Below are 21,193 nucleotides of genomic sequence, written 5' to 3'. Positions count from 1 at the left end.
ACTCTCTACTCTTCAGTGTTTCTGGATTAAAATAAACCCCTGTAAGAACTGTAACTACTGTAAGAACAGTGGGATATTCTGAGTCTAATGGAGGATTCTACTCTTCAGTGTTTCTGGATTAAAATAAACCCCTGTAAGAGCTGTAACTACTGTAAGAACAGTGGGATATTCTGAGTCTAATGGAGGACACTCTACTCTTCAGTGTTTCTGGATTAAAATAAACCCCTGTAAGAACTGTAACTACAGTAAGAACAGTGGGATATTCTGAGTCTAATGGAGGACTCTACTCTTCAGTGTTTCTGGATTAAAATAAACCCCTGTAAGAACTGTAACTACTGTAAGAACAGTGGGATATTCTGGGTCTAATGGAGGACTCTCTACTCTTCAGTGTTTGTGGATTAAAATAAACCCCTGTAAGAGCTGTAACTACTGTAAGAACAGTGGGATATTCTGAATCTAATAGAGGACTCTACTCTTCAGTGTTTCTGGATTAAAATAAACCCCTGTAAGAACTGTAACTACTGTAAGAACAGTGGGATATTCTGAGTCTAATGGAGGACTCTCTACTCTTCAGTGTTTCTGGATTAAAATAAACCCCTGTAAGAACTGTAACTACTGTAAGAACAGTGGGATATTCTGAGTCTAATGGAGGACTCTACTCTTCAGTGTTTCTGGATTAAAATAAACCCCTGTAAGAACTGTAACTACTGTAAGAACAGTGGGATATTCTGAGTCTAATGGAGGACTCTACTCTTCAGTGTTAGTGGATAATCAAACACAGATAAATTTACCCCAGGGTTTAATCACTGATCCATTGAAGGCGTTGTGTTCCACAGAACAGTCGTATCCTGCTCTATCTTCCTCCTGGACGTCCACACTCTTCCTCAGCTGGTAGGTTCCATCACCATTGGGTCTGACTCCTGAGGATGTTAGTAGATGATCAGGGAGTGAAGTGGTGAGTCTCCTCACTCTCATCTTCAGGTCTTTGGGGTAGAAGCCCGTGGCCAGGCAGGTCAGGGTCAGTCTGATGGACTCAGTCTGAGATTTCTTCACAAACACATACACATCTGGAACAGCTGCAGAGAGGAACAGTGTAAACACACAATGTGTTTCAGTCAGAATTCAGATCTATAAAAACAGCTGGTGTTCTTCCAGCTTTGATTCCATTTTGTGAATCCAGTATAAACACACTTAAAATTGGACTCCTGCAGCACTCCTAACGTTATTCAAAATGCTACAGGGATCGAATTCTAAATTTAGAGAGCTCTAATAACACAATTTTTATTCAAATACTCACTCAGTCTGGTGTCAGTGGTATTGTATTTTAAATAAATCCCCAGCCACTTCTCACAATCCTCAAATTTATAATGAAAAGCTTTCTGTAAATCTCCTTTTTCATTATTCCACCTCTTCTCCAGGTCACTGCTCTGAGAGGCTGAGACTGTCCAGTTCCTCAGGGTCCAGTTATAAGAGATTAAATATTCTCCATCGTAGTAAAGATCATTAATGCAGTTTAAAGGTGAAACTGATCCGTCAGGAAGTGTTTCCCCCTCACAGCCGTGTCTCCACTGAAGAACATGACGCTCTGAAACAGAGGAGAACACAGTCCACCAGGAATCATCACCAGACTCTACACTGTATACACACCTGAACACACACACGTCACGATCATGAAATTTTAACTGACAATTATTTGTCATACAAGTAATTGCAATTAACGATTTAATTGTCCTTTAAATTACACCCCCAGTATTTTAATAGGCCTTTATTCTTAATGATAACATAATAATGTACACACACTATTATGGTAAAGAACGTCAGTTTATTGAACAGTTTTATTCATAAATATCTGTAAAGATATTTGCCCCTTGTCCTGTTTTTAAATAAAATTTGTTTGAAAAAGATATTTACAAATTGTCAAAATAAGCAAAAAATCAAATGTACTACAGCTTAAACATGTGTTGTTTACTGGCTTGCCATATTCTGGGCAAGGAATACTAAGGCTACGTTCACACAGAAGGTAAAGAGGCCCAGTCATACGGGACACGGGTGTGTTTTACATGTGGCTGTGTGAACAGAACAAATCGCATTGAATCTTACTTTTTCACATCAGATTTGGGACACTTTCATATGATCCATGTCCAAACGTAGAAATTTGACTCTGTCTGAAAAACCAGGTCAGAATTCATGTGACTTTTACATCACTTCGACTGCTGAGAATAATCTCCGGACTATGGTCCAAAGCATTTATTTCATTTTAATTTAAGGTGTTTAGGAGGTGGAAATGACCTGGTCAAAGGATTTACGTTTTATAAAAAATACTGGGAAACGAAAAACCTGTGAAACTTCTAAAACCAGGTTCCTATCTCTCATTTATGAGGAAATAAAACACGTGGAAATTTATATAAAGGTGTGTTTTTTTTATCAAGCAAACAAAAGAACACTTTTTAGTCGTTCTATATCAGGTTGATATTGTTGGTGTCGGTATGAAGCTGTATAAACATGGCTCCTGAAACATTAACCTCATTATGTCTGTTCTCCTCTTCTCTCTTGAGGCTTGTGTTTGTGAGAGACCTGGGAAATGTGCTCTTAGAGTGACAGAAAAATCATTTCATGTTTTAATATTAAATACATTCATTCATTCATTATCTGTAACCCTTATCCAGTTCAGGGTCACGGTGGGTCCAGAGCCTACCTGGAATCATTGGGCGCAAGGCGGGAATACACCCTGGAGGGGGCGCCAGTCCTTCACAGGGCAACACAGACACATTCACTCACACCTACGGACACTTTTGAGTTGCCAATCCACCTACCAACGTGTGTTTTTGGACTGTGGGAGGAAACCGGAGCACCCGGAGGAAACCCACGCAGACACAGGGAGAACACACCACACTCCTCACAGACCGTCACCCGGAGCAGGAACAGAACCCACCACCTCCAGGTCCCTGGAGCTGTGTGACTGCGACACTAACTGCTGCGTCACCGTGCCACCCATATTAAATACAGTCTTTAATTAATACTCTGTTTTTAAACACAGAACTCATTTGGAAAAAAGAAAAGGGAGGTTCTGTGACACAGTTCTGTAGTAAAACACCAGTCCAGTCCCATTCCTTCATTTAAAATACGAAAGTGCTTTGTATGAAACAGACACCTTTCACCTGCTGTGTGAACGTAGCCTAAGATACTCAACTGAGAGCCTCCAGAAGAGCCAGCTGCCGGGAAGAATCTGTTGATGCCGTTGTCTTCCTAAGTTCAGCAAACTGCGGTGGTGGCTCCACAGATGATTTCTCAAGTTTGTTTTATTGGCACTTTTTACAGCCACCATTTTATAGCAAATAGCCACATAATGTACTTTTACAATTACAGTTGCTTAAATAAAACACATACTCTGATAAAGTGTATCAAAAAAAAAAAAAAATAAATAAATATAACACATGCTGCCAACAGAAATATAAGCAGGAGATGTGCACAGCCTAAATCTCCTTACTCATTTGTCTCACCATTTGTTAAAAACATACACGTAGTTGATGTTCTGTTTGTTGTGATTTAAATAAAATACGATCGCAGTCAGAACAAATAATCCCGATCATGCAATTATGTAATAATCGTGACACCACACACACACACACACACACACACAGTTGATAGTGAGAGCAGTGATGGTGTTGTGTTTATTCCGTGACTGAGATGAAGAAATGAAGAGCTCTAATCAGAGCAGTGTGTGTAAATCTACAGACTCTTCTTCCTCTGAGAGGAGGACGTACATCTTTAAAAAGGAGAACAGCAGCAGTTTCTCACCTGACGGATCATGGCCAGAGAACTTCATCTGAGTGTCCAGGAACTTCTTTAAGAGTTTCCCATCGTACTTCAGCTTCTCAGTGCCAGCTTTCCACACACTCTCCTCTATCTCCTTCACCCAGCTCTGTTTAGGAGTCCTGATACCGTCCCGACTGCTGTAGGAGTCCGTCTGTGTGTCGTCCAGCAGAGTCTCTACACTGAACTGGTAGATGTTATTCACAGAGGGGTCTGACTGGACGATGAAGAGGTAGAACAGAGTGTGTTCATCTGTGGGAAATTAAAAAAATAGTAGAACATTAAGCGTTGATAATTTAATAATGTGCAATAATTGCCATTTGTGCAATGTACAGAAAAATGTGTCTTCCACATTTAACCCATTTGTGGCAGTGAACACACTCGTGTACTAGGGCCTGTGAACACACACCCAGAGCTGCAGGCAGCTATCCCCAGCACAGTTGTGGGTTCAGTGCCTTGCTTAGGGCACTTCAGCCATTGATGTTCCTATCGGTCCTGAAGACTGAACCTGCAACCTTCCAGCCCCAAGCCCACACAGAGGGTGCCTTGTTCACCTGGCCACATCTGTAGATGGGGCTGCATGTGTGTGTGTGTGGATTGAGTGAAATGCAAAAGTAATTTAACCGAGTATCAGCGGTGATATCAGTCGCACTCGAGCAGAGTAACAGCGGGGAAGGCAGACCCACTCGGTCGGTGTCACAGCAGAGTAGCAGCAGGGGAAAGCACCAATTTGGAGACACTCTAAAAGGTTTCCCACTTGTACAAATATGTTAACAGAATAATAACACAAAACCTCAAAGACACAAAGACACGCATAGGTTCATATGCCGTGCCATTTTACTGTGTATCTTCTGTAAAATGACAACCACAGTTCAGAGTAAAACTGGCAAACCAGCAGTTTTAAAAACAGCAAACGGAATATAAAATAGAACTAAAAAGACAAAACATGTCAATACTATTTTAATTAACCATTTGGTTTAAAACGTTAACCCTTTCTTAAATACACGGACTGAGCTTGATACTCTTATTGTAAGAGGTCCACAGTTTAGAAGCAGAAAATCCTCTCCACTGTCTCTGTAGTTGACTCTAAGGGTCTGGAGGAGTCCAGAGAATGCTAATCTAAGACTGTGTGTTTAAAGTGTTAGACATTCAGGTATGTGCGCAGGTTCTAGGCCATTTAGCGCTTTAAAAAAATAATACAAATACTATAAAATATATCCTCAGATACAGGAAGCCAGTGCAGTTCTTTTAAAAGTGCGGTTTAAACTGCAGAGAGCAGATTGTATTCTTAGGAAGCCCAGTAAAAAGAGCAACAGTCGCATTATTAAAAAGTGAAAAGGTACATAACTTCTAAAACACTTCACAGTGCTTTGTGGTGTCTGGAAGATCTTGCTCAGCAATAATTAAAGCTCTCTAAACAAGACCAAAGTGAGAATGCAAAATTAGCAGGAGTCCTACATTAATCTCAACAAACAGATACAAGTTGTTCTAGTTTTCTAATAAAGCGCGGGCATGTCATTTCTGAAACCGTAAAACCATACACAGCAGGGTCATAGCAGTGGGCTTCGCAGAGGTTAAGACGGAGCGGAAAACTCCAAGTTCAGCGTCGTCCATTTTAGCTCCTTCTGCTGGAAACTAGAATCCCTGCCTGGCGCTACATTAAAAATGAAAGACGACAGACAAACACTGAGTATTCACACCGGTTTTAGCTTTTTGACTTCAATATATCAAACCTGGGTTTAAAACTGACCTCATTTATTACATAATTATGAACTCCAAATAACTATAAATAACTATACATTGACGTTGGAGAGAAACTCACCTCCGAGGACCATTGAAAGGGTTAGGGTTAGCAGCAGGAACAAAATCATTGCTAAAATGGTCGAAGATGCAGAGGTTTTACTAGATATCTCATTAATGCTAACCACTAAAATCTGTGCACAACTTGTCAAACAAGTCTACTAATCTACTACATTAAAAAACGTCCGCCTGGTCGTTGTAGAAATTGAAAACGGCGCACACATGTGTAATAATAACACGTCACCGCGAACAGAGAGAACGATTGGCTTCTACAGCTGATCACAGCTGGAGGAAACTCTACGTCACCTGTGCCCAGTAGAAACTCGGTGTTTAAACCTGTCATCTGTTTCTAGGCAGATAACTTCGCCAAGGTTTCAGTTTAAACTGGGTCAATGGTCACAGGTCCGGATAGGGCAGCGTGACTGATCAACTATTAAGTGCTGCTTAAATTTGAACACAGTGTTTTAAAATTATAAAAGCTCTTTTGGGACACTTTCGGGATGACGGTGTTTGTGTGAGGTAAAATCAGAATCTTTAACAAGAAGGGTACGATTACCGTTTACCGAAATATTCTCAGGACACTGAACATGGATTCTGAAAAAGCCTCTTTATTTGCAGCTCTGGGTGTGTGTTCACAGGCCCTAGTACACGAGTGTGTTCACTGCCACAAATGGGTTAAATGTGGAACACACATTTTTCGTGACAAATAATTGCACATTATTAAATTATCATTGTTTAATTTTCTATTATTTTTAATTTCCCCCAGATAAACACTCTCTGGTTTTCCTCTACACCGTCCACTCAGACCCCTCTGTGAATAACACCTACCAGTTCAGTGTAGAGACTCTGCTGGACGACACACAGTTGGACTCCTACAGCAGTCGGGGCGGTATCAGGACTCCTAAACAGAGCTGGGTGGAGGGGATAAAGGAATGGGAGGCAGGAACTGAGAAGCTGTATCATGATGGGTATCTTTTACACCAGTTTCTCAACAAACAGATGGAGTTCTCTGGCCATGATCCATCAGGTGAGAAACTGCTGCTGTTCTCCTTTTTAAAGATGTACGTCCTCCTCTCAGAGGAAGAAGAGTCTGTAGATTTACACACACTGCTCTGATTAGAGCTCTTCATTTCTTCATCTTCATCTCAGTCACAGAATAAACACAACACACTCCATCACTGCTCTCACTATCAACAATCACTGTATATGATGATTACAGGTGTGTGTGTGTGTGAGAGACCAGTCACGATTATTACATAATTGCATGATCGGGATTATTTGAGCTAAATGCGATTATTTGTTCTGACTACGATCATATTTTATTTAAATCACAACAAACAGAACACCAACTACGTGTATATTTTTAACAAATGGTGAGACAAATGAGTAAGGAGATTTAGGCTGTGCACATCTCCTGCTTATATTTCTGTTGGCAGCATGTGTTTTATTTATTTATTATTATTATTTTTTTTTTGATACACTTTATCAGAGTATGTGGTTTATTTAAGCAACTGTAATTGTAAAAGTACATTATGTGGCTATTTGCTATAAAATGGTGGCTGTAAAAAGTGCCAATAAAACAGACCTGAGAAATCATCTGTGGAGCCACCACCGCAGTTTGCTGAACTTGGAAAGACAACGGCATCAACAGATTCTTCCCGGCAGCTGGCTCTTCTGGAGGCTCTCAGTTGAGTATCTTAGGCTACGTTCACACAGCAGGTGAAAGTGACCAAATCTGATTTTTTAAACTGAGCCACACGACAAAGAATGATGCTTCAGGCGCTGACCAGAAGGAAATATCTGTCTGTTTCATACAAAGCACTTTCGTATTTTAAATGAAGGAATGGGACTGGACTGGTGTTTTACTACAGAACTGTGTCACAGAACCTCCCTTTTCTTTATTCCAAATGAGTTCTGTGTTAAAAACAGAGTATTAATTAAAGACTGTATTTAATATGGGTGGCACGGTGACGCAGCAGGTAGTGTCACAGTCGCACAGCTCCAGGGACCTGGAGGTTGTGATTTCTATTCCCGTTCCGGATGACTGTCTGTGAGGAGTGTGGTGTGTTCTCCCTGTGTCCGCGTGGGTTTCCTCCAGGTGACTGTCTGTGAGGAGTGTGGTGTGTTCTCTCTGTGTCTGCGTAGGTTTCCTCCGGGTGACTGTCTGTGAGGAATGTGGTGTGTTCTCTCTGTGTCTGCGTGGGTTTCCTCCGGGTGACTGTCTGTGAGGAGTGTGGTGTGTTTTACTTTAGAACTTTAATTCTGATGAAGTAGAGGTTCATGGAACACTTTAATTTGCCTTTAACAAGTTGATATTTCTGATTACAGTAGTTTTGTTTCATTCATGTGAGATTATTATTACTACATCTCTGTGTAATTTAAACATTTCTAATGGAAGCTAGAAGTTATCATGGTGCAGTTTTTATCATGAGAAACCTCCAGTTCCTTTAAAATAATAATTTGGCCAAAGCAACAAAATTAAAAGGGTGTTTTATGTTATGTTTAATGTATTCTTTTGTGTCATAAATTGGCACTAAGTTCTTTAATAACTTTCATTAATAGAAATTAATAGAAAAGAATTAATAGAAAAAGGTTTATTGAAGTATTAATATTTACATAAGTGAATCATCATTGCACTGCCCTTAAGTTTTTAACATTTAAAAGACAATTTATAAATAAAATGTACACAATTTGTGAAACAATAGCAAAATCATAGCTTTGAGGGTGATTTTCTCATTCATTCATTCATTCATTCATTCATTCATCATCTGTAAGTGCTTCCTGAAATCACTGGAGACAAGGCCAGGCACAAGGTACACGCCCTGGAGAGGACACCAGTCCATCACAGACATTCCAGCATTTCTATATTAAACAATTTATACAAAATATACATATTTCATACATAACATCAATAACATATTAACGCTCAAACATCTGAATACAGTTTGAAGTTTTTGTACGTTCTTGTTATCGCTGGTACTGAGACATGCGAGTTTGTAGCGTCATCGATTATGTACATGATCATAATTTATAACAAATGTAAAAACACTGCTTTACAAATGAAAGAGCAGATTTGTTCTAGACTCAGTTCTCCACCTCCCCTCAGTCTCATTAACACACAACACATCCAAACTCCATCATACAACAGACACAAAGAACACAGTCCAGAGAAATGTGTCCCAAACTCTTCCAAAATGTTTGTGCAGCAAAAGAAAAGGCCCGATCTCCTTCAAGTTCAAAGTTCATGGAACCGTCAGCATTTCCTGAGAAGTTTTCCTGGGAAAGAACAGAAAAACAGCTCAGAATAAAGCTTAGATTTTTGCTTTTGTGACAGCGTTAAATTACAATTAAATTACAGATAATCTCTATAGTTCTCTCAGCTAACAATAACTACACCTCAGAGTGTAGTTTACTGATTATACATTTCAAAGTTTACAATGTTTGACCTAATTTATGACCTGAGATTCTAATACAGGGTTCTCATAAGTTTTCAGCTTAAATTAATGTAAAACACCAAAGTCTGGAGGCAATCGTTTTCTGGGCTTATTCTGAATAAACAACAGAGCAGTAAAAGCTCTCAAACTGCTCAGTGACAGTGTATGTAAATGACAGCATTCCTGTCCCCTCCATCTTGTCTGTCACTTTCAGAGAGATGTTTATAGTTTGACGTATGTCTAATGAATGTGTGTATTTTTAATTACATAGGAACAAGTTTATAAAACACTTACAATAAATCAACAGGGGTTTATACTGTAGGGGTCAGTGTCTGCTGTTCTTCTGGAAGCTGATCAGTTGTATCAGGATTATTGGAAGGTTCCTCCAGCATCACAGTGGTTTCATCAGTTTTCCTCTCACGGAAACCTAAAAAATCATTAATTTGTTGTTAATATCAACAGAACAATTAATGTTTTTGGGGAATCAAAATAAAGGGGATCTAAGGGGACATTAAAAACACACTTTTGAGTGCATTAAGACATTAATATGGGGATCTTGAGCTCACCAACCTACACACTATGAAACAAGACCACCCAGTCTTGTACAATGTAGCACAATAATGAGATCTCTGGATATATCACATGATCATTTTGTCACCACTTAAGAATGGCCCCACCCCCTCAACTAAGTCTCTCCAATCATAGCGCTGGACCAGCTTTTACTAACACAATGAGAACGCAAAACTAACACAGTGATCACAGAGAAACTGGGTTTTAGTGAATTTTGCTTTGGCCTTTTTCCCAGTGTTTCTGCTCCTCACTCCTCAGTCCTGGGCCCCTTCTACTTGAAAGTAATGAGAGGCTTATTCTCAACAGGCACTGAAACTGGTCTTTCTGACCTGGGCTGTTTAGACAGAGGGAGAAAACGCTGTGTTGTTCCTTTTTTTATGAATTTGAACAAAGCCACACACCTCCAAATCTGTCTTCACTTGTGAAATAAAGGGTATAATCTGTCCACTTTAAAAGGTAAAATATGTTTATCTTTTTGTCTCCTGATTGTTGGAATTCATCTTCAAGTTTGTAGATGTTGCTTGTGTAATGGAACAGCCCAGTTTCTCCTCTGTCCATATATATTTATTTATCCTCTGCTCCTCCCTTGCTCCACCCACATCATGTGCAGCACCTCAAAGCCCTTACAGAGATCTACCAATGATAAACAATGCACTGCCATTAAAATCTAATATGTTGTAACTTGAGTCTAGGAGAAAAGTTACCAGTGTCAGTTGATGAGTGAATTTCATCACTTTTATTGTTGTCGTTGTTTGATCCAACACTGTTTCCCACTCCTGAAATACAAACACAGCATAAAACTCTATCAGAGATGAGTTACAGTGAACAGCCACACATTTATACTAAATATTTTCAAATCCACATGTTTTAAATATGAACTATTACCGGAGACATCACCAGAATCACCAGCCTCAGGATCTAGAGGAGAATCCAGTTAAATACACATTAAAATAAGGAAAGATCAGAACAATGATCAGTAAAAAGAGCTGTATGTCCCTATCACTGCTCTGTTCCAGAAACATTGTTGACAGTTTAAACGGGGTTCAGTTTTATTTCATTACACAGAGAACAGAGAAAAACAGCTTCACTAATAAACCGTTACGTTAACACTGTTGTATTACGCTCAGAAATGAAGCTGGAGCTGAAACAAAGATGATGAGAGAAGTTGAGAGTGGGCAGCCATGGCCTAATGGTTAGAGACCGAGCTTGGACTTGGTAGGTTTGATCCCCATGACCGACGGGAACATCCACGGATGAAGTTCCCCGGGACAATGCACCAAACATATCTGACCAGGATGACTGTCCCTCCCCATTCTGGGTGTGTGTTTACAGCCTCTAGTGCACTAGTGTGTGTGTGGTGGGGGGGTGTATGTGTGTTTAATGCCACAGCTGGGTTAAATGAGGAGAACACATTTCGTTGTACATTGTACAATGATAAATAATGGCACATTGTTCGAATGAAACTTAAACAGATCTCACCATTTACGATGACCCATCGAACTTCAGAAACATGTTTCTTCACACCTGAAAAGAAATGTTAATAAAAAGTTGAGTACAGATGTGCAGTAACATCTACTGTGTCCTGATTGACTGTTTCCACATTCACTCATTAACCATTCAATGACTCTAAACATGTTCAGCAGTGTGAATTCTCAGTGTGAATGAAAAGGATTTCCAATGTTGTCCCTGATTAACGCCCTTGTATTTTGTAAAGTACAAGGAGACACAATCTGTATTTGGTTTTCAACCCATTGAGTTTTGGCAGTTTTGAAAATGTGAATAAGAAAACGAAATGAACAAGGCCCAAAGTTCATTTAATGTAACACCGCTAAAGGCAACATTCATGATTCTAATGAAAAAAAAAAACTTTTTATAAAATTCAGAAGATATTTCCTCACTGTTTGCTGCTCTCCAGTCTCTTTGCGAGGTAGAAACTGGTCTAATATATTTACGAAGCCCCAGTGTCAATAAATGAGTAAAAAAACAAACAGTCTCAGTCTCAGAAAAGGCATCTGTAGTTCTTTTAGACAATGAAGAGAACTCCAAACATTCAAAAGCACAAACCAAGATGAAGATATTCCTCTGTTTCTGCTCCATAGGTGCCAATTATTGATTTATTTTTGCTGTTTTGGATCACTTAAGATGGAAATATCTCCAAATTTAGGAGATGGCTAAGTGCATTACCAAAAGTGCTACAAAACGGGTTACAAAAAGATTCTGTGGTAATTCAAACAGTGAATGAAATCTTACAGAGAAGTTAAACTTCAGCCACGTAAAAACAACAGTTGTTTTTCTTCTCAAACATACCACTCCACCTTAAAAGACAGAGTGCTTCTGAACATAAACAAAACAGCATTTCCCCACAGTCGAAGACGTCCTCATTAAGTATTTACTTGTTTTCTGTTCACTCGAGGTCACAGAGCTGCCACGACATGGTCAAAATAGAAATGTGTTTATTTTCTTGGAAATTCACACAGCATTTCATGTTTAAGCAATAAAATGGGGAGCGTAACTTTGGTTGGCCAGCTACTGACTTGCTTTCAGCCTCCAAAGAAGCATATTAAAGAATGAAGAAAGCACACAGAGCATTTCCTGTGTATGTTTCCATGTGATTTTTTTTGGATAACTGCTTGGTTTCTGTTTTTCTTTTTCTCATTTCAAAAATGGGAAAACATATTGAAACATGGACTCCTCCAACCACAGCACACATTCATTTCTTTTTGAACATGTGAGATAAGCTTGGGCCCAGGGAATTTGTTAGAATTTTCACATAGAATCAATGTATGGTTTCAGGTTGCTTTTCTTGATGCAGTGACAGACTCGGAAGTGACAGACGTACTCCAAGGATGATGTGTCTATATTTATCATTGTAGCATAACACACAGTCTTATTTCATTTTATAAAATATTCTAACATTTCTGAAATAGGTGTTTGTATTGAAATTCTCATTTAGACTAGTCGAAAATATATGAATATATTTTAATAACCGATATTTTAAGTTTACAATGTTTAATAATATACAGAGCGTTCTGGACTATAGTTTCTGATATTTATTTCCTTATATTAGTATCTGTATCATAACTTACTTATTGCTGTCTTTTTACGATCGAAAATAAGCCCACACACAAAAACCACCAACACCACCGGTCCAATCACCAGTCCAAAGGTCAAATCCTGAACACCTGAAGAGGCAAATTGTATCCTGTCTGTAGGCAAGGAAAATAAGGAAAACAATAAGAAACACACAATTTCTGGATTAAAATAAAAACTGTAACAACAGTCAGAACACTGGGATATTCTGAGTCTAATGGAGGACTCTCTACTCTTCAGTGTTTCTGGATTAAAATAAACCCCTGTAAGAACTGTAACTACTGTAAGAACAGTGGGATATTCTGAGTCTAATGGAGGACTCTCTACTCTTCAGTGTTTCTGGATTAAAATAAACCCCTGTAAGAACTGTAACTACTGTAAGAACAGTGGGATATTCAGAGTCTAATGGAGGACTCTCTACTCTTCAGTGTTTCTGGATTAAAATAAACCCCTGTAAGAACTGTAACTACTGTAAGAACAGTGGGATATTCAGAGTCTAATGGAGGACTCTCTACTCTTCAGTGTTTCTGGATTAAAATAAACCCCTGTAAGAACTGTAACTACTGTAAGAACAGTGGGATATTCTGAGTCTAATGGAGGACTCTCTACTCTTCAGTGTTTCTGGATTAAAATAAACCCCTGTAAGAACTGTAACTACTGTAAGAACAATGGGATATTCTGAGTCTAATGAAGGACTCTCTACTCTTCAGTGTTTCTGGATTAAAATAAACCCCTGTAAGAACTGTAACTACTGTAAGAACAGTGGGATATTCTGAGTCTAATGGAGGACTCTCTCTACTCTTCAGTGTTTCTGGATTAAAATAAACCCCTGTAAGAACTGTAACTACTGTAAGAACAGTGGGATATTCTGAGTCTAATGGAGGACTCTCTACTCTTCAGTGTTTCTGGATTAAAATAAACCCCTGTAAGAACTGTAACTACTGTAAAAACAGTGGGATATTCTGAGTCTAATGGAGGACTCTCTCTACTCTTCAGTGTTAGTGGATAATCAAACACAGATAAATTTACCCCAGGGTTTAATCACTGATCCATTGAAGGCATTGTGTTCCACATAACAGTCGTATCCTGCTGTATCTTCCTCCTGGACGTCCACACTCTTCCTCAGCTGGTAGGTTCCATCACCATTGGGTCTGACTCCTGAGGATGTTAGTAGATGATCAGGGAGTGAAGTGTTGAATCTCCTCAGTCTCATCTTCAGGTCTTTGTGGTAGAAGCCCGTGGCCAGGCAGGTCAGGGTCAGTCTGCTGGACTCAGTCTGAGATTTCTTCAACACATACACACCTGGAACAGCTGCAGAGAGGAACAGTGTAAACACACAATGTGTTTCAGTCAGAATTCAGATTTTCCACATTTATCTTCCCCTTTTACCACACATCCCTCTGATCATGAAGAAGTTACCTGTTCTGAGATTCACACTTTTAGATGTAGATAAGTCAAAAAAAAAACTAAATACAAATACTCACTTGGCTTGGTTTCAGTAGGGCTGTGGAGTAAATAAATCTTCAGCCAGTTCAAAGAGTCAACACATATCATAAGAAGAGGATTTCCATTTTCAGAATTCCACCTTTTCTCCAGTTCAGTGTCTTGACCAGCTGAGACTGTCCACTTCTTCAAGGTCCAGTCATAAGAGATTAAATCTTCTCCATCGTAGGCAAATTGATTAATGCAGTTTAAAGTTGAAACTGATCCGTCAGAAAGCTTTTCCCCCTCACAGCCGAATCTCCACTGAAGAACATGATTATCTGTGAAGAACAGACACAGAGTTCATCAGGATTCATCAAACACTCAACATCAGACATTCAATTGTGCGCGCGCACACACACACACACACACACACACACCGAAATTTCTCACCCTTCCAAAATTGGATGCAGCACAGTCTCACAGACTCTGGGTAAAATGCATAAATACGTATCTTACCCACTTTCCTTGAACATGAAGTTGCATGAACAAAAACACAGATTCAATAATAAACTGAATATTCTCTTTGAATATGAAAGAGATTATTTTGGGGATCTGAATTTGCTTCTGAAGTTGACTGAATCATTTTAAAAATCCCAGTCTACAGGACATCCTTCCCAGAACTGAAGAAGAGGCTGATAGTTAGTGACCACCAGTGTATTTCACATCCAGGTAAAAACTGCTTCTTGAAGTTAATGCAGGTCCTAATTTCTGAAAAAACATACAGCAGGGAACAGCATACCATGAACTTACAGACCAGAGTGGCATGCAAGAGGCCCTCAGGGGTCCCTGTAGTCCAGCCTCAATTCTGAGGAGAATTTCCTGTAGACTGGGGAGTTTGCTGCTCCTGATCAACTCGTGTGACCATGCACTTCCTTACACCTGCAAATTCAGCTACCTTTCTTCACACTGACTTTTTCCACCAAAATGAAATAAATTCTTTGTATCAATCATGAACAACTGATTTGTGACCCATTTTCCACACATCACATAAGACATTCACTGCACTTTACCACCTCTTCTCAATCTATGAATCCTGTCGTACATCCCACAGTTATTTAAAGCCCAATCATCCTGTAAGTTTGGTGCAGCATCTGCAGTGATGCAGTCACTGTACTTGACCATCGTGGTGAAGAGGGAGCTGAGCCATAACCTAAAGCTCTTAATTTACCTGTTGATCTACACATCCACTCGCACTTATGAGTCTCAATCATGAGCTTTTTGGGCAATGATCGTAAGAATGAGATGGTGGATACAAGTGGCCAAAATGAGTTTCCTCAGGTGGGTATCTGGGCACAGGCTGTGTGACTGGGTGAGGAGCTCAGTGATACGGGAGGTGGTCTGAGTATAACCCCTGCTCTTTCACAGTGAGAGAAGCCAGCTGAAGTGGTTCCTGTAACCACTCTGACCCTGAAATGGATTGGGAGGAAGATGCTGATGATGATAATGACAATGATAATCACATTTTAATAACATTATACAGAACTACCACAGAACACTAATATTAATCCTACATTAATGATTTCCAGACTGAATCTGAGGAGGGTCCCCAGTGAAGATGATGACAGTCTCCAGGAGGAGAGACCACTGTTAGTCGACTGTGGGCTGATGGAGTGTGTTGTGTTTATTCTGTGACTGAGTTGAAGATGAAGGAATGAAGAGCTCTAATCAGAGCAGTGTGTGTAAATCTACAGACTCTTCTTTCTCTGAGAGGAGGACGTACATCTTTAAAAAGGAGAACACCAGCAGTTTCTCACCTGACGGATCATGGCCAGAGAACTTCATCTGAGTGACGAAGAACTCGTGTAAAAGATACCCATCATCCTTCAACTTCTCAGTGCCATCTTTCCACACACTCTCCTCTATCTCCTTCACCCAGCTCTGTTTAGGAGTCCTGATACCATCCCGACTGCTGTAGGAGTCCATCTGTGTGTCGTCCAGCAGAGTCTCTACACTGAACTGGTAGATGTTGTTCACAGAGTGGTTTGACTGGGCCGTGAAGAGGTAAAATAGAGTGTGTTTATCTGTGGGAACCAAAGAAATGCAATGATTTTAAGCATTGATTTTATTACAAAACAGAGAGTTGTTAATTAGATTCACTGACATAAAATCTCTACAGACAGTCATCAGTCATATACTCTAACAATTTCACTGTGATAAGAGCTCTGAACATCAACTTCAATATATACACACATTCAAAGCACATTTCTGCAAAAGTTGGAACTGGTCAGAAAGGCAGGAGTAGAGTGTGTCCAGTGTAAGAGCAGGTGAGCTCAGCCATACTGCCTTTTAAGGACTCTTTAATAATGACCTAAGAAGCTTGTGTCAAGAACTAACAAAGGACGCGGTGGCCAAATCAGTGAGGACCTCATGCCAGTAGCCACACCACAGCCTGAAGTGGCCAGAAGGCCAAGTCTAGACACACTAGAAGGACAAGGGGCAGGTGGCACAAAGCAGAATCCCTGATCACTCTGGAGCTCCTCCAGCACACTGCATCTGCAGAAAAACGCTCAGCTATGGTGGCTACAATCTGGGCAGGGACTGCATTTGCCTTGAGACATTTAGTGAACTAATCCATCATCACTAGAACATAGCAGTTTCCACAGGCACTCTTTCAGTGGGGACACCCAAGCAGAGAGACTGGAGTGGGGTTTTACCATGCTCCATTACAAGCTTAACATCCAGATAATTTTTTTTGGGAAACGCTTTAAATTACAGCCCACTAATTACTGGGTAAGTACAGTGTAAGGACCTGCAAACTGTAAGATACAATAAGTACTGAGTAAGTAAAGGGTATGACACTAGAAATATCTGGTTATTACTGAGTATCTTACAAACATTTACGAGTAAACAAAGAAGAGCAGAAGAGAAACACCCAGTTCTTTAGTCCTCTATGATCATACAATGCCTCAGTACATATAGACAAAAGGTGTAAATATCTCTAAGTATGTGATGATGATTACTGTGGTAAATCACGTCCTGAATCTAATGAATACAAAGCACCATGAAACTCTGCTGCTGTCTGTAATGAAAGTAGCTGACCATGTCCTTCTCTGTAGGTGCTCTGTAATTATTGTTAAAGGGTCTATAATTACATTCAAACACAGTGAATTCAAAATAGTAGCTGCATTCCTTATTTATAAAAAGTGACAGTAACAGTCATTTGTATAAACTTTCATAATTTTAATTTCATTTAATAATCTATGATTATGCTTAGGATTACAATGGATTCAGAATGTAGTTAAGTGTCTTATTTGTAAAATGTTTGTAAGATACCAGCAATAACCACATATTTCTAGTGTCATACCCTTTACTTACTCAGTACTTATTGTATCTTACGGCTTACTCAACAGGTCCTTACTCTGGACTTACCCAGTAAAAAACAGGCTGTAATTTAAAGTGTTGCTGTATTTTATGTTCTTACAACGTTTAATATTTTTACTGGCGCAGCACTTTAAATTCAGCCTTTAACGTTGTAAATGCATCATTTGTGTTACTTTCACTTTCTCTGCCGCGGTTAGAGATTAAATCAAGACTGGAGTTCATGTTTCAGAATGAGCCAGGAGTCAGTCTGATCCAGGTGTCAATCTGATCCAGGTGTCAGTCTGAGAAGTCACCTTGGGAATGTGTAAGAAAATAAACTCTGAACTGTACTGGTCCATTAGGTTTGAAGATGCTGTCAGTTCAGAAATGTACAGTCACTTTAACTACAGCAGGAAGCTGTTACCTCAGACAATGGAAACCTGAATCTCTGACCGCAACAATGACAAGAAGAAACCTAAGACAAAGCTCTTTATCGATTTATGTGCTGATCACCTCAGGTTTTCCAGATGTAGTAACAATCTCAGATACAGAGAGTGAGTTGAAGCTGAACAAGAAAAGCTAGGTCTCAGATGTTGCTTTCTGTTGCCAATTCATTTTATTTAAATTAATGTGAACATAACCGCTATATAATCTGAATATTTAGCCACAAACCTTTTCACAGCTCTTCAGGGATTGGGATTTAAATACATCAGGGTTTAAATGAACCTCTCTCTCTCTCTCTCTTTTTTTCTCTCTCTCTGTGTTAATGTATTTATTTAACCCATGCTCATGTTAACTTTAACTTTGGAGAATAACTCACCTCCAAGAGAAAGGTGCAGAACTCCAAACAGCACAAAAACCCAAAGTCCAGTTGCTCCCATCATGAACTGGTCAATGGTCCAGAGTTTCTTCACATTTAAGGTCTGTTTGTCACAAAAATCTTAGAAATGTGCAACTCTCACTCCTTAACAATGTCATTAATAGACTAATGCACTAAAAACACTCAGAAGTCTAGTCCTTCTCTTCACTGTTCTCTGTTTAAAGAGCTCATACACGCATGTGACACCACCTTGTAAACAACAAAGGACTTTAGAAACATGGTGCAGAGCTCTGCCCCCTGCTCAGAGTCTAACAGGAAACAGTGCGGTATTTCAGCAGAGATAAACATGTACTAGAGAAAGAGTGCAGTATTTCAGCAGAGATAAACATGTACTAGAGGAACAGTGCAGTATTTCAGCAGAGATAAACATGTACTAGAGGAACAGTGCAGTATTTCAGCAGAGATAAACATGTACTAGAGGAACAGTGCAGTATTTCAGCAGAGATAAACATGTACTAGAGAAACAGTGCAGTATTTCAGCAGAGATAAACATGTACTAGAGAAACAGTGCAGTATTTCAGCAGAGATAAACATGTACTAGAGGAACAGTGCAGTATTTCAGCAGAGAGAAACATGTACTAGAGAAACAGTGCAGTATTTCAGCAGAGATAAACATGTACTAGAGAAACAGTGCAGTATTTCAGCAGAGATAAACATGTACTAGAGGAACAGTGCAGTATTTCAGCAGAGATAAACATGTACTAGAGAAACAGTGCAACTTTTTCAACAGAGATAAACATGTACTAGAGAAACAGTGCAGCTTTTTCAACAGAGATAAACATGTACTAGAGAAACAGTGCAGCTTTTTCAACAGAGATAAACATGTACTAGAGAAACAGTGTGGTATTACAGCAAAGATAAACACATACTAGAGAAAGAGTGCAGTATTTCAGCAGAGATAAACACGTACTAGAGAAACAGTGCAGTATTTCAGCAGAGATAAACATGTACTAGAGAAACAGTGCAGTATTTCAGCAGAGATAAACATGTACTAGAGGAACAGTGCAGTATTTCAGCAGAGATAAACATGTACTAGAGAAACAGTGCAGTATTTCAGCAGAGATAAACATGTACTAGAGAAACAGTGCAGTATTTCAGCAGAGATAAACATGTACTAGAGGAACAGTGCAGTATTTCAGCAGAGATAAACATGTACTAGAGAAACAGTGCAACTTTTTCAACAGAGATAAACATGTACTAGAGAAACAGTGCAGCTTTTTCAACAGAGATAAACATGTACTAGAGAAACAGTGCAGCTTTTTCAACAGAGATAAACATGTACTAGAGAAACAGTGTGGTATTACAACAAAGATAAACACATACTAGAGAAAGAGTGCAGTATTTCAGCAGAGATAAACACGTACTAGAGAAACAGTGCAGTATTTCAGCAGAGATAAACATGTACTAGAGAAACAGTGCAGTATTTCAGCAGAGATAAACATGTACTAGAGAAACAGTGTGGTAGTACAGCAGAGATAAACACATACTAGAGAAAGAGTGCAGTATTTTAACAGAGATAAACATGTACTAGAGAAACAGTGCAGCTTTTTCAACAGAGATAAACATGTACTAGAGGAACAGTGCAGTATTTCAGAAGAGATAAACATGTACTGGAGAAACTGCAGTATTTCAGCAGAGATAAACACGTACTAGAGAAACAGTGCGGTATTTCAGCAGAGATAAACATGTACTAGAGAAACAGTGTGGTATTACAGCAAAGATAAACACATACTAGAGAAAGAGTGCAGTATTTCAGCAGAGATAAACATGTACTAGAGAAACAGTGCAGCTTTTTCAACAGAGATAAACATGTACTAGAGAAACAGTGCAGTATTTCAGCAGAGATAGACATGTACTAGAGAAACAGTGTGGTATTACAGCAGAGATAAACATGTACTAGAGAAACAGTGCAGCTTTTTCAACAGAGATAAACATGTACTAGAGAAACAGTGCAGTATTTCAGCAGAGATAAACATGTACTAGAGAAACAGTGTGGTATTACAGCAGAGATAAACACATACTAGAGAAAGAGTGCAGTATCTTAACAGAGATAAACAAGTACTAAAGAAACAGTGCAGCTTTTTCAACAGAGATGAACATGTACTAGAGGAACAGTGCAGTATTTCAGCAGAGATAAACATGTACTAGAGGAACAGTGCAGTATTTCAGCAGAGATAAACATGTACTAGAGAAACAGTGCAGTATTTCAGCAGAGATAAACACGTACTAGAGAAACAGTGCAGTATTTCAGCAGAGATAAACATGTACTAGAGAAACAGTGCAGTATTTCAGCAGAGATAAACATGTACTAGAGAAACAGAGCAGTATTTCAGCAGAGATAAACACGTACTAGAGAAACAGTGCAGTATTTCAGCAGAGATAAACACGTACTAGAGAAACAGTGCAGCTTTTTCAACAGAGATAAACATGTACTAGAGAAACAGTGTGGTATTACAGCAAAGATAAACACATACTAGAGAAAGAGTGCAGTATTTCAGCAGAGATAAACATGTACTAGAGAAACAGTGCAGCTTTTTCAACAGAGATAAACATGTACTAGAGAAACAGTGCAGTATTTCAGCAGAGATAAACATGTACTAGAGAAACAGTGTGGTATTACAGCAGAGATAAACACATACTAGAGAAAGAGTGCAGTATTTTAACAGAGATAAACATGTACTAGACAAACAGTGCAGCTTTTTCAACAGAGATAAACATGTACTAGAGGAACAGTGCAGTATTTCAGCAGAGATAAACATGTACTAGAGGAACAGTGCAGTATTTCAGAAGAGATAAACATGTACTGGAAAAATTGCAGTAT

The 21,193-nt window shown here is 39.2% G+C and overlaps 2 protein-coding genes across 3 annotated transcripts; both read right to left on the bottom strand.

Annotated features, from left to right (window-relative positions):
* Window positions 1-483: 483 nt before the first annotated feature.
* LOC136694805 (BOLA class I histocompatibility antigen, alpha chain BL3-6-like) lies at window positions 484-5,743 on the bottom strand. The gene is made up of 4 exons (XM_066668609.1): window positions 5,636-5,743; window positions 3,799-4,065; window positions 1,298-1,585; window positions 484-1,076 (listed from the first exon to the last, which is right to left on the bottom strand). The coding sequence occupies exons 1-4, from the start codon at window positions 5,682-5,684 to the stop codon at window positions 772-774; spliced, it is 909 nt and encodes a 302-aa protein (XP_066524706.1). The 5' UTR covers window positions 5,685-5,743; the 3' UTR covers window positions 484-771.
* Window positions 5,744-8,245: 2,502 nt separating this feature from the next.
* LOC136694803 (H-2 class I histocompatibility antigen, alpha chain-like) lies at window positions 8,246-18,485 on the bottom strand. Of its 2 annotated transcripts, none has more exons than XM_066668604.1 (10): window positions 18,313-18,485; window positions 15,947-16,213; window positions 14,192-14,470; window positions 13,737-14,018; window positions 12,704-12,823; window positions 11,097-11,141; window positions 10,503-10,535; window positions 10,322-10,393; window positions 9,342-9,474; window positions 8,246-8,889 (listed from the first exon to the last, which is right to left on the bottom strand). In XM_066668604.1, exons 1-9 carry the CDS (start codon window positions 18,374-18,376, stop codon window positions 9,359-9,361), a joined length of 1,278 nt encoding a protein of 425 aa, XP_066524701.1. In that variant the 5' UTR covers window positions 18,377-18,485; the 3' UTR covers window positions 8,246-8,889; window positions 9,342-9,358. The 2 variants fall into 2 exon arrangements, with proteins under 2 accessions (XP_066524701.1, XP_066524702.1); XM_066668605.1 differs by having other exon boundaries at window positions 10,352-10,393.
* Between the last annotated feature and the right edge of the window lie 2,708 nt (window positions 18,486-21,193).

This window comes from Hoplias malabaricus, chromosome 4, assembly GCF_029633855.1.
Source record: "Hoplias malabaricus isolate fHopMal1 chromosome 4, fHopMal1.hap1, whole genome shotgun sequence".
Classification (NCBI taxonomy): Eukaryota; Metazoa; Chordata; class Actinopteri; order Characiformes; family Erythrinidae; genus Hoplias; species Hoplias malabaricus.
The sequence above is the reverse complement of the archived record's forward strand: the minus strand, read 5'-3'. Positions and strand labels throughout refer to the sequence as shown.

Bases quoted from the DNA above. Each gene is read 5' to 3' on its own strand.
- LOC136694805 (XM_066668609.1), bottom strand. From the start codon at position 5,684: ATGATTTTGTTCCTGCTGCTAACCCTAACCCTTTCAATGGTCCTCGGA. The intron at 4,066-5,635 runs GTGAGTTTCTCT...AATTTCCCACAG, and splicing joins CCTTTCAATGGTCCTCGGAG to ATGAACACACTCTGTTCTAC. The intron at 1,077-1,297 runs GTGAGTATTTGA...TCCTCTCTGCAG, and splicing joins TACCACTGACACCAGACTGA to CTGTTCCAGATGTGTATGTG.
- LOC136694803 (XM_066668604.1), bottom strand. From the start codon at position 18,376: ATGATGGGAGCAACTGGACTTTGGGTTTTTGTGCTGTTTGGAGTTCTG. The intron at 16,214-18,312 runs GTGAGTTATTCT...TGGTTCCCACAG, and splicing joins TCTGCACCTTTCTCTTGGAG to ATAAACACACTCTATTTTAC. The intron at 14,019-14,191 runs GTGAGTATTTGT...TCCTCTCTGCAG, and splicing joins CCCTACTGAAACCAAGCCAA to CTGTTCCAGGTGTGTATGTG.